Genomic DNA, 12,619 nt, shown 5'->3' with positions numbered 1-12,619 from the left:
CGACCGAAAAGAAGCAAGTCAGTGCCCTTCTGCGGCCTCCCTTCCGAAGGGAGGGAAGGAAGCCCACAGCAGGAGGGCAACGAACAAACAAAAAAAAAAACAGAAAGATATATATTTACAAAACCCCTACCCGCCCGGGCTGGGGTGTAAAAATGATGCTAAACTTTCTTTTGCTTCCCCTTTTATAGCGTTTGCGAATTTTGTGTTTCGATCCCGCTTTTCTGCGTGTTGCGACAATAGGAAAGGAATCGCTTTTCTACAGAGTTAGTCGGGTTGGTCCGTGTTTTTTTTTCTTTCGTTTCTGTTTTGCTATGTTTCGGTTGCAAAACCAAGGGGAGAGCATATGTTTACGGGCAAGAGTTCACTTCCTTTTTCCGGACAATTTTTCCTAAGGTTTGCCACAACCTGATACCATGCGTGATGCTCTGCCGAGTTCGAACGTGAACCTACTGAACTGAATGCAGATAGTCGGCTCCGGAATTGCTGGAAGATGAAGATGAATAGGCAGCCGAGGGCATTACGCGCGGCAACTATTCCCAAACCTCCTTCGAGTGTGGGCACATGGCCCTTTGCCCTGTCACCCGCTCGGGCCATAATTTCTGCTAGGAACTGCTGCGTGATACTACTGCTACCACTGCTACTACTACTGCTAATACTGCTTGCCGGCGGCACTTACCCGCACGCGTGCCTCGGTCAGGTTGGTCCACATGGCGATCTCTTCCCGGGTGGACATGTCCGGGTAGCGGTTGCGGCTGAACGTCTGCTCGAGCTCGTGCAGCTGCTGTGAGGTGAAGTGTGTCCGCTGGCGTCGCTGGCGTTTGTTTTTCTTATCGTTCTTGGTGCCGTCGGTGCCGTCCTGCTGGATCGTGGTGCCGGGCGCGACCGAACCGGTGCCGTCCTCGTGGGACATACCGCTGCTAAGGTTTTCGGTCTTTACCGAGGCTTCGTTGATACATCGAGATACTAGAGCGGTGGTGATTGGGGCAGAGAAAAGGTGAATCAAATCAATTTAAAACTTTTGGAAAGGAATGTGTGCAGCCGACGAACGGGGGGGAAGAAAAAAAACGAACGGAAACCGGTGTAGCAAGGTAATCTTTCGTACCAAAAATGCACATAGCGACGATACTCGTTGGATACGGAGGGGATTGGGATGTGGATAAAGAATGGGAGAGAGTGATTTTACTCGAATGTCAAATTAATTTCTCTATTGAAAATGGTTTACGTCTCTTTTTAAAATTGGTTTGTCGGTTCAATTCCATTATATAATACACCCTCTGTTTAGCAGGAGTAGTAAACATCAGGGACCATCAAACACCTTTTTTGTCGGAGTATTTATGTGATTTTAAACCATTATTCAGGGGGCATATGACACAAAACGCATTTCATTTGAAATATCTTCCCTAAAAGCGAATCAGTATTTTGCGAGGCTTGAACCGCCGCCGCCCCATCAACAACAGAATGTACCGCGCTCTTACCGTATGCGCTATCGTAGCGCACACGACAACTACCCGCGACAGAGCATACAGGTTCGTGTGCTATTGGTTGTGGTGATACGTACCATCATTTTTCCGATCCCGAGAGCTTCTGTTGCGGGGTGAAGATGCTGGAAAACCCATCTGCGCGTGGTCAATACTGCTGACGGACGTCATGCCGGTGTGGCTGTTTTCCCGAAAGTCGCCGGTTTCTGCCCAAACTGCTCGCAAAAAAGAGACGTAGGAAGAATAAAATGACTTATTAGACGGAAAGCATACAATGTATCGTGAATATTTTTGTTAATATACAACATTGAATAAATTTCTCTTGTTTGACTGAGTGTACAAAGCGACATGATTACCTTACCCAATCATTGTGGCGTATCGATCTCACCCAACACACACACACCGAAGGACGAACTTTTCAACATTAATCGTGCGGTCAGGTATGCCCATTAGTAGCGCAAAATTGATCGTTTTAAATTTCATCACGTGGTTTCTCTGCTAAATTGTGCCCTGAGCGTGTGTGTGTGTGTGTGTGTGTGGCTTTGTATCGAACCAAATTAAGCGGTAAAACCATACACTCACACACACACACACACGTCCAATAGAGATAGCTGATGGAGCGTAAGCAATAAAAAATAGATAAAAACAATTAACCACACGAACAACACCGAACTGTTTCAATGCAGAAAAGTGGTGCAGAAAATTAACAATAATAGCAACAACCTAGCAACAAAAAACTCCCTGGATAATGCGACCGATGTACACGATGTTGGGAGAAACGATGTGTAGGAGTGCTGCTGCATACACTGCAAACCGGGTGTGTGTACCGCGAAGAGATAATCATTCCGAAATACCATCCCATGCTGCTGACTCGTAGTGGGACACACACAGACACAAAAAAACACACACACTCGAATGCGTACTCTGCTAAGGACAGCAAATTGGTTCGGGATTGGTGTGTGCTACTGTGTGTGCTGCAGCAATTGCAGGCAGAAGTGAAAATGAACAACAGCAAAAAAAGATAAAAAAAGGAACATTCAGTATCCGTGTCACAGAATCCACACCGAATGGGAATGCTACACCCGGGGTTTGCCACACACACACACACACACACACACACACGAGAGAGAAGAAGGCACGGGAGGACAAAAAAGGGGTGTTAAAATATCAAAATAATTTATAGATAGTTTCGTATCGTGTTCAGGGAAGGTTTTAAGCGGGGGCAAAGGGGAAAACTCTTGCCCGAGAGGAGCGGAGGGTGTTGGTTCGGGAAACATAAGTTATGTGCTTTGCAGTGTGCAGTGTGCAATGTGCCCCGAGCCATCCCGTGTGTGAGTGTTTCGCCCCGGGGTTAGTACACGGTGCAATATGGTTCGGGCGAAACCAGTTGGTTTTTGTTAACACCTATTTATGACCCCTCGCGCGTATGGCAGACGTGATTGATTGCGGGGTTGTACTGTAGTTGCGTGTATGTGTGCGCAACTTAAATGTATAAAGAATTAATAGGCAACCACAGGAATGGAATGGATGAGCAGCGCAAAAAGAGGCCCGCAAGATCGAGTAGCTACGAATGGTAGCAAAAGGCTGGCAGAATGGTACTGTTTGTTTGCAGTTTTTATTTACTTTTACCGTGCAACAGTGGGGGTTTTCTTTGTGAGATTTTTTTGTATCGAGAGTGATTATGTGTTTTTTTTATTTGCTGAATAGAACCATTGAGGGTAATTTTGGAATGCGTAGTAGTTGATGTATATTTTGATCCGAGACGATGGATTTTAAAATTGAGATTTGAGGACGTAGCTTGAGCTCCATCAAGCTTGTCTTGTTCAAATGTACTATTTTATTTTGGGAGTTGAGAAGCATACATAATTATTAAACCTTTTTCACTGAAGCAGTTTATACTTCCAAAGTTCATATCATTCAGGCTTTTAATTGAATTGTAGCATCAATCGCGATTCGCTTGCTTTGGTAGCGATTAAAACGTTTCGTGCCTTACTGATGTCTTTCAATAGTTTCTCATAGGGCTTTTGCCTGTTGATTAGCATCGTGAGTGGAAGATTATAATTTGAGAATACTCACTGACATACTATTTCAATATGTTTAGCGAACCAATTAGAAAGATCAGCTAGGTGAGCTGTAGGAGGAGCATACTAGGCATCTTAGTTAAGAACAGAATCTATCTCAAATAGTTCCTACATAAATTGGATATGCATGATTTCTCTATGATAAGATGTTCAATACATGTACATTCGTATCCAACTCATAACCGAACCAACAAACGTAGGTACAAATTTGATTTGACTCAAGAAACTCATCGAGTCAAGAATTCTTCAACGAGTTCAAAATCGGTCAATGATACTACCGACTTCTAGCAAAAGATCGTCTTTCTGTTCCTAACATTTTCCAAAGAAAATTCCACCCAGATGACTCGCACGCATTTCTGGCCGCACTTCACCGTGTCCTAACGCAGCATGCCATAGAGATCATGCCCGTTACATGATATGATGCCTGGATGAATTTCCGATCCAGAAGAAAAATCAAAACTCGTGACCGGCGGGATGCGAGCTGCACAACCGACTGTCATAACTCGTCCGTGTTCGTCTGCACCACCAAATCAAACGGTGAGCGCCCCACACACACACACACAGCCCGGAGATTAGCTTGTGACATTGAAATTGTGAGGAATAAATCTTGAACGCATCACAGTTGCACTCGGATTACGCTCGACCTCCGGACGGGCAGCAGAAACTAAGCTTCCTTTTTTTTTGGCTTTTGCTTCTCCTGCCACACCAGCGGATGTGCCAGGCGCGCGCTGTCCACTGGTTTTGGGAAAAGAGTGTCAGAATGCTCCTCGTCCGAGGGTGTAAGGGAGTTGTCCCTTGCACCAACAACAACGGTTCCGGCAAATTGAACGCCGAAGAAATACGATACACCCAACCAGCAAACCCTCCGTCCGGCCTGTCATATGCTGCACCCGTTTAGCGTTTAACCGACTGCGCTTCCACGCCCTCCCTTTCTACCGCCGTGCCGTTGCGGGGAAAGCATACAAATTGAAGAAAAATTAAACATCATTTAACACTTGTTCGGAATGCTTGTTGTTTGCTCGCCCTTTTGTTCGCAGGCTGTGAAGAGCGACGTGTGTTCGCCCGTGTGGAATGTGAACCCGCGGTGGTGTGAGTTATTTGCTTGGTAATCGCGTGCGTGCTGTGTAGACATTCCTGAAGAATTCAACACCCCGACGCCGGGGAACGTACGAGCTCCATTCGATAGCAATTAGTGCATCACTCAACCAGCGGCGGGCAAACAAATCAGCCAGCGCGTGTGTGCCCCAAAACTGGGGAGTACATTTTGGTCCGCTAAATGTACTTCCCAGGTAATCCATTTTGTTTGGTTTCAGCGTCCAAAATTGCGCGCCCGCAAATATTTGTTTGTGCAATCGACTGCACAGACAGGCGGAGGGAACACACACACACACACACACACTATTGCGGCGATTCTTTCTGTGGTTGTTGCACTCGCTTCGCCACCTTTGTGCGAGGACAGCACGCTTAGTGTATACCTATAGCTGTACATACGCTCAGGTATGGCGGACGACATCTCGTCTGCCATGTGCCATGCTTTCCCGGCTCTGCAGGACTCTGCTTGCTCCTCGCGGATCTGGGCCGTGCGACAGAGATGGGGCACTCTGCACAGGACCAGTCTCTTGTGTGGAGGCTCTAGTGGTGGAGTAAGCACAGGCGTGCGCGCGCGCGCGCGCGCGTACGCGCAATATCGAAACACCCCTTTGCAAACGCGTGCGAGAGCGAGCGAGCAGTCGGTAGCGCCATTATTTGTCGGGAAGATGCTTGCAACAACAAAAATGGCACCAAAAATGGCACACCACACAGAGGTACGCCTCGATGCGTGCCAACGCTTCACAGTCGTGGAGTGCCGCGCGTTTCAGCTGCGTGCGAAGGCAGTCGCCCAGTTTGCGAGCAAAAGTCTAAACAAAAAAAAACACAGACAACGACGACCGGCAATGGTTGCTGGTGGGACACATGTGTTCGTGTGTTTTGGAGCCTTTCCGTTGTGTATCGATTCGTGCACCAGCCAGTGACAGCACTCTCCGGGAAGGTGACAGTTATCTGTTCGAATGCGGCAGTCTTCCTTGCAGAAACAATCGGAGCGGTGCGAGCTGTTTTCTAAAATGCGAAAGGCGGGGGAGCGATAGGGCACACACTAATGGACACTGGTGTGTTGTGTGGGGTGTATATAAATAGGGCGCAACAAAATATTTCCGCCTATATCCTAACAACCGTCACTTCCTGCCCGCGCACCCGTTGCGACCGGTTACGCTTTACCGATTTGTCAATATTGCTTTCTGTTTTCCAAAACGCTGCCTTCCTATAGTGCATGGGCCGGGGCTGACAGGCCAAGCAAATGCAGGTTTTGACCTTTTTTTTAAAACCTAATGGGAGGTTAATGCCGATGCATGCACGACACACACACACACACACGGACACGGACACCGATTTTCTCAGACAAATTTATTGTTCAGGAAATAACTCGGCGCGACCGGATTTCGGGATGCGCGCGTTAGCGCACTCTTCCCATCCTTATTTTGCTCTCCCCCCCCCCCCACCCCTCCCCTCCCCACCAAATCGAGAAGCAGGCGGCAGCGTGTAGCAACTAATGCCTGCCGCTTCGGGAAAAGTAGGATTAACCAGGATTAACCGATGCCGATGTATGACTTGGCTGCAGGCGTTTTTCGACCCGCTGCCGGATCCCGCAGTGTGGGATGTCTGGAACCAGCAACAACAACAACCAGCCGCAACAACAAAAAAAGGAGAAAAGAACATCTTGGTTAAAAATAGCGCCCCGAGTGCACCGTGCGCGCGTCCCGGGGTGTGCGCACCGGTGCGTCACACGAGGACCGGAGTTGGGAGAGCAAGATTTCGCTCGCGCGATCCGGTCACACCAAAACGGCCCAAATGCCACCCTTCGGAGCTTCGGAGCATTGAACCTTAAGCCCGGTCGGACATGGACGACTTGGAAATAGCCTACAGAGCAACGCTCGTCTTGTAGGGTCAGAGATTCACGTCCGATTTTTGTTGTCCCCCATCGGAACACTCTGTATGGGCGGGGGGGGGGCGAGAGGGGTTGTTTCTGCTGCATCCGGATGGCCTGATTTAGGGGGCCAACCGTCAGCACACATGTCTGGCACCCGCGGAACTGGAAATAGTTAGTCAAACAACAGCCACAGGCGCAAACGGGTTTCGCTTATCTCCCGATACCGAACCACCACCGCATCGCCCCGGCCTGGTAACAGGGGAAAAAGTTGCACGCTAGGCTTGCACCACCGCTCGGCTGCAAGGTGACAACCTTCAATCGGTCGCGGGCTAGGACGGCCCTTTCGGAGACACCGCTTGTTGGCTGTGGAAGGAGCAATATTTGTTGCAATTTAAGTGCACCTCTACTAGATAGAGAGAGAGAGAGAGAGAGAGAGAGAGTGAGGGAGATAGAGAGACAAGGGACAAGAGGTATCATTTACTCCCCAACTGCAGCGACTATGACACAGATATGCACACACACATCCACACACATATGTGTATAGATGCAGCTGCAGGTTTTATTGGACCCAGGCATTGGGCAGGCCCAGCGTGACACTGCACTGCACTGCACTTTTACTGCACCCATACATGTATTGACAGAAAGGCTATATTGCACCCAGGCCCCAACCATATCACGTGGGTTGCGTTTGTCGCGGCAACGGTAACAGGAAGAGGAAGAAGACGAAGAAGAAGTAGACGAAGGGTTCCCCCACATGAGCGGTGCGGATAGTTTGGACGCAGATTAATGATGATAGCGCTCCGGTTCCTAGGCGCTACTACTTTGGAGGGGCCACACACACACACACACACACACACACACACACACACACACACACACACACTATTTTTCGCGCCGTGCCGGGTCCCCGCACAAGTGCACACACACTTGACTGTTTGTTTGGACTGGCCTGGTGCAGCACCGACTGGGAGACGGGGACACTGGTTGGTTCGGAGAATTTATTGCACCCTCTTGGCCCCCGGTCGCCCCCCCCCCCCCCCCCCCGGGACAGCTTTCTGCAAAACCCCGGGACGGGGGCCGGACTGCTTCGCAACCAAGTCATGCGCGCAATCGCGGCTGAGCTATTGTCAAGCAATTGCATCCTCGCAGACGGCGCGATGACATTGGAGCCACACGCGCACCGGCAAATAGTGTGGGGCACGGTGGACGGCAAACTATCGCCGGCCTGATTTACAGCCCAGTCCCTGCCCTGTTTGAATGGTGATAATTTGACTAATTAGTGCGCGCGGCCTGGATGCCGCGGTTTGATGCCCGCCCCCCCCCCCTCCCTTTCTATTGCGCGCCTGCAAAACCCTGGGCAATAGATGCAATATGGTACGAAATTTTTACCGGGCGCCGGCACGTTAGGGCGTAGGGTTGGCGCCCGAATGCACCACACTATCGTTGCTCAAACTGCATTTAAAGTCGTGACCATTCGCCAGCCACCACCCCATCGTGTCATCTGTGCGCTGCTAATCTTAAGGCCACCACCAACGGCGGGGCGGAGAACGCTTGCAACCCTCGTCTAGGGCCGTCGCCGCAGCATTAGTTTCTTATTATTTGATAAGGTCCCGTATAATGATGACCTAATAAATATGCACCCGCAAAACAAATTACACACCGATCGGCAATAACATGTTCCTCAATCTCGCTCGGTCTTTACCCACTTCCCGCGCAGGGTACAAAATGGGCAACAGACGGTTGCCGAACACGGCACAATTTGGCAGGGGAGGGAAATTGGTGTGCATATACAAAAAAAATACAAACACACACACACACACACAAGCAGACACTAATCTGGCTCATCTGTTTCAATCTTATCTCCCTGCGTTCCTCGACCGACGCGCCGACACCCAGAAGCGAAAAACTTTTTCCCCTCGCCCTGTTCCCCCACCCGCTGCGTCTGTGCCCTAGGGTCGAAGGGGGGGGGGGGGGGGGGGGGGGTTTAAATGGTGCGGTGTAAATGATTACACCAAGCTCGCCCGGAGTCTGGGCTGGGCGCGCACGGATTGAAACATGTGCGTAATGTGCGTTTTTCCCTCCGCCCCAAGCCCCGGGGAAAAACTTATCTTGACTTTGATTTCACACCCGACCGGGCGCCCGGCGTTTTCCGGCTAGCCCCGCAGTAGCTCGGGCAGGAACAGAGGGGTTCGCGGTGCGGTACCGATTAACGATCAATCACTCAGCGGTCTAGGCAGGCAAAGCGGGAAGACACCGAGGGGACAAGAACAAACGGGACCGTTTTGTTGGGTGCCAGCTAAATATGCCCTACGCATTTATTAACTGGCTCTCACACACACACAATGCTTTTCTATCTATTCGATACCTTTTTTGTCGCTGCCGTTTTTGGCCCAGCACGGCGCACAGGTTTTTCCCTGCTAGCAGCACCTTACGCCTTAACGGAGGGAAAACAAGCAGCATGCAGCAGCAGCAGCAGCCGCACCAGAGACAACACTTGGTACCGGGAAAATGATAATTTTATAGCGAAATGAATCTGTAAAACCTCGGCTAGGGAAAACCCCTTTTTGTCCCCTGCCAGCCAGCAAGGGGACATCGCATGCTTATCGGTTGCTGTCGATGGAAATGCGACCGAAACAGCAGCAGCAGCAGCAGCAGCAGTGGGGTGGCGAGAGCGAGGCAAAAGAAAATAGGCAGATAATGATTATGCGATTTGGTCAGCGTCAGCCCCGATGTACGAGTCAGGCTCAAGCGTTGTTTCGCCGTCTGTTGTTTCTCCCTATTTTTGTTTCCGAGGAAGAAGGGAAGGAGCGCGAGCAACGGGTAAAATAGAAAACAATAAGCCATATGGGACCAATTTAATGGTCAAATGAATTTATGCGGTTTTTCGCACCAGAAATGCGCACGGGATCGGGTTGACTCGAGCACCGGGGCAGCAGGAGTGTGTAAAATGTGTGTTTGTGTACGAAACAAACCAAAAAAAAAGATAAACGCACCGGAATCGAACGCACTCGAAAAAAAGGGGGAAGCCCTCGCCAAAATCCAATGTTTGTTTGACTTATGGATGCGAAGTGTTTTGTTTTGCGGTGCGACATGAACGTATGTAATGAAAATTGAGTTTGGCGCGCCCGAAAACCCACCATACGGGCGGAATTTCCGACCGTGATTGCTCGAGCCGTGCGAGCGCGGCGAAAGGGTTTTTGGCGGCAGAAGGACAATCACAATGTGAAGAAAGCTGAATGGGGGAAGGAAGTCATCCAGCGAAGAAACCAATATCATTTGCAGGAGAAACACTGTTTTGTAATGAGAATTTCGGTTGGCTCGTATACGCGCCACACGATCCAGTGTAATTAATGGAACCTGTCACCGAGCTACCAGTCGTCCAGTCGACCAGTGCTCAGTCGCTAAATGAAAGCACCGAGCGTTGCCCACTGGAGCGTGTCATCGTTTTTGATTGGCTACGAACGGGTCGTGTCTGCTGCCCGCGCGCAGAGTATTTGGCAAGCGCACGGCATGCTGCACCACCTGTCACGCATCCAGTTCTCGATTAGGAAAGGAGCGGCGCTGTGTGTGTTCGCGTTACTTTGTCGCTGACTCCTAGCGGCGGCGCGCCCCAATGTCTTATCTCTGAGTGTGTGTATAAATGCATTTAATTTATATCGTTGTGTTGAGATAAATTGTTCTCAACAATTTATGAATCAGCAAATACACGTACAAAATTAGCTTCAGCGTGCCTCGCTTTATAAATGGAAGTTGGCATATTTTTGATGAAGACATTTCTGGGAAAACGGTGTCTTTTAAAATGCATATTACATCGGTAAAACAAACGACTCCGCCTGTGTAGCAACCATCTTCAACAATTTCGAGTTTGTGCAAAGTAACACGGTGCACAGTGTGCTGACTTTATTTATTTACGAAGGCGTGTGTAATATTTCCACATTACTCAAAACAAAAACCTCTTCATCCACGACGGATTGCAGTCTCCCATGACGTGCTCATCCTCCTCCGTTACAAACCAGTACACCACAAACATGCTTGCGAGGGCAGCAGGTATATGTATGTGTGTGTGTGTGTGTGTCCGGGGAATATCCTAGATCGTTAAATAAAAGAAAATAAAGCAAACCGACAATACTTCGTAATAAGTTGTGCACGCAAAATGGTGCGCTTTGGTTGGCGTGCACCCAGCTATTTTACGATACACATTTCCGATCCCGGGAGGAAACCGGACGTTCGGTGATCATATTCAAAAACTTGCACTTGCACGGGACGGTTGACGGGACGGGTGCTGGCTTTTGCCATCAGTTGGTGCTGGTGCTGTCGCTTGCTGCCTCCCGCAAGGAAGAGAAGCTCGATGAAGCGTGACCATTTTGAGGCGAACCGAAAAACGGATCTCCGGTCTGAACACACCACGCAACAACGCAAACCGGATGGCTGGTGAACGGTTTCGAAAGCGATTTTCCGACGGCATTTTCGTACACCAGCCAGGGGGAAAAGGGGCAGCGGAGAGAAAGAGAGAGAGATAGACAGGCAAGGGTTCACATTTCATCTCACCAATACGGACGAGAAGGAGCTGCAGGGGGTTTTCGGAGGGTCGGGAGAAAAGGTGACTGGGTAGCGATTCTGTTATTGAAGAATGTTGCTTCCTCTCGTGCACATTCCCTCGGCACAGCTCTACCCGTCGCACTGTGTGTGTGTGTGTGTGTCTGCGCTGTAATGTGTCTTCATAAATCTCAATTTAAACATAATCTAAAGCTCCTTTCATTACATTCACTTCAGGTTCGGCGGCCCTTCTACCCCCGACAATGTTTCGTCACAAACGGGTCGTACGTGTCGGAGCTAAAGTGGAGCTTCTGGTTTTTCGGGGGATTCTTTTTTGTTGTTGTTGGCTTGGTTTGGTTCGGTTAGGTTTTCTTCATACTCCAACCCAACAGGGAGGAAACCCATCACGGGAGGGGTGGGAGTGCATGAGACGCGTTTATAGTAAATCTATCCCAGTTCCTGTGGGGTCCTAAAATGGCAGACTGGCGAGAGCTAATAAAACAGCAAGCACAGACGACGATGAGGAGGACGCTCGAGCCAGGGAAGAAAACCCGGAACCGGGCGAGTGTACGTGCGCAAAAAAAGCACCCCTGGACGGGCACAAGGCACACAAGGCCAAGATCGATAGACTGTGCGGTGCGAAATCTCAGTGGATAACGATAGATGATGGAAATGATAAGGGTTCATGATGTGCGCTATGATACCCATTGATGACCTTGATCATTTTCGGATGAGGTATTGATTTTTTCACGCTTCGGGACGGAAGCGTCAGTGCTGCCGGTTGAAGTGTGTTTCGGTTTTATGGCGATGCCGTTTATGGAAATGTGCTTCTTCAATAAGGCTGCTGCATCTCATCACGTGTGAAGTGGAGCAGAGTGACTCCTTTGCGCACTAACCTTAACTTCTATGGAATGATCGAATACTGAATGGATATGCTCCACAAAAAAGGGGGAACATTGGTAGAATTATTATATACTCCATCTCTCTATGTGGTTCTGACCTTGGTGAGATGTATCGGAGTGTAGACAGTATACAAAATCCATAAATTCGAAATCTCGAGTACTCTCCGTTCCCCCAAAACACTGTAAGAATTCTTGATTGAAGTTCCTCTCTTTCTCTATCTGTGTGACATTTGTTAGTCGCGTCAGACCACGCGAACAACCAGCTCCAAAACGCACTATTTAGATCCGCACCACTAGCTGCAGAAGTGGTTGTACCGAATCCTCTTAACACCGTTCATGAGTGGTCCGCAATCCCTCCCCAAAACAACGCTATCTGCTGACCCCGGGAATTAGCCCACGGAATCAGTGCCGCGGGACACCCGCCACGGGAGGCCCAAGCGTAGCGAGTACATGTCTGGAGGTTGCTGCTGCTCACGGTGTTGCGCACGGCGAACGTAACGCTTTCGCAGACAGGCCGATCCGCAGCAACAAGCGGGCAACCATCAAAAACACGGTGTTGATGGGATGCCAAGCTGCGTATTGAACGATCTCTGCTCGCCTGCCATCGCCTGTGTGCTGTCGCACCAGTATCCGCAAATGTCAACGGGGTTTCCACCC

General features: G+C 49.6%; 1 protein-coding gene across 8 annotated transcripts in view; it reads right to left on the bottom strand.

Moving 5' to 3' along the window:
* LOC1272074 (pituitary homeobox homolog Ptx1) overlaps positions 1-12,619 on the bottom strand; it is a 58,362-nt gene that overhangs the window by 25,017 nt on the left and 20,726 nt on the right. For all 8 annotated transcript variants that reach the window (XM_061663674.1, XM_061663681.1, XM_061663663.1 and 5 more), the window contains 2 exons: positions 1,559-1,693; positions 677-963 (listed from right to left, as the gene is read on the bottom strand). In XM_061663674.1, coding sequence (XP_061519658.1) covers positions 677-963; positions 1,559-1,693 — 422 coding nt within the window. The remainder of the gene's footprint in view (positions 1-676; positions 964-1,558; positions 1,694-12,619) is intronic.

This window comes from Anopheles gambiae, chromosome X (assembly GCF_943734735.2).
Source record: "Anopheles gambiae chromosome X, idAnoGambNW_F1_1, whole genome shotgun sequence".
Taxonomy (NCBI): Eukaryota; Metazoa; Arthropoda; class Insecta; order Diptera; family Culicidae; genus Anopheles; species Anopheles gambiae.
The sequence above is the reverse complement of the archived record's forward strand: the minus strand, read 5'-3'. Positions and strand labels throughout refer to the sequence as shown.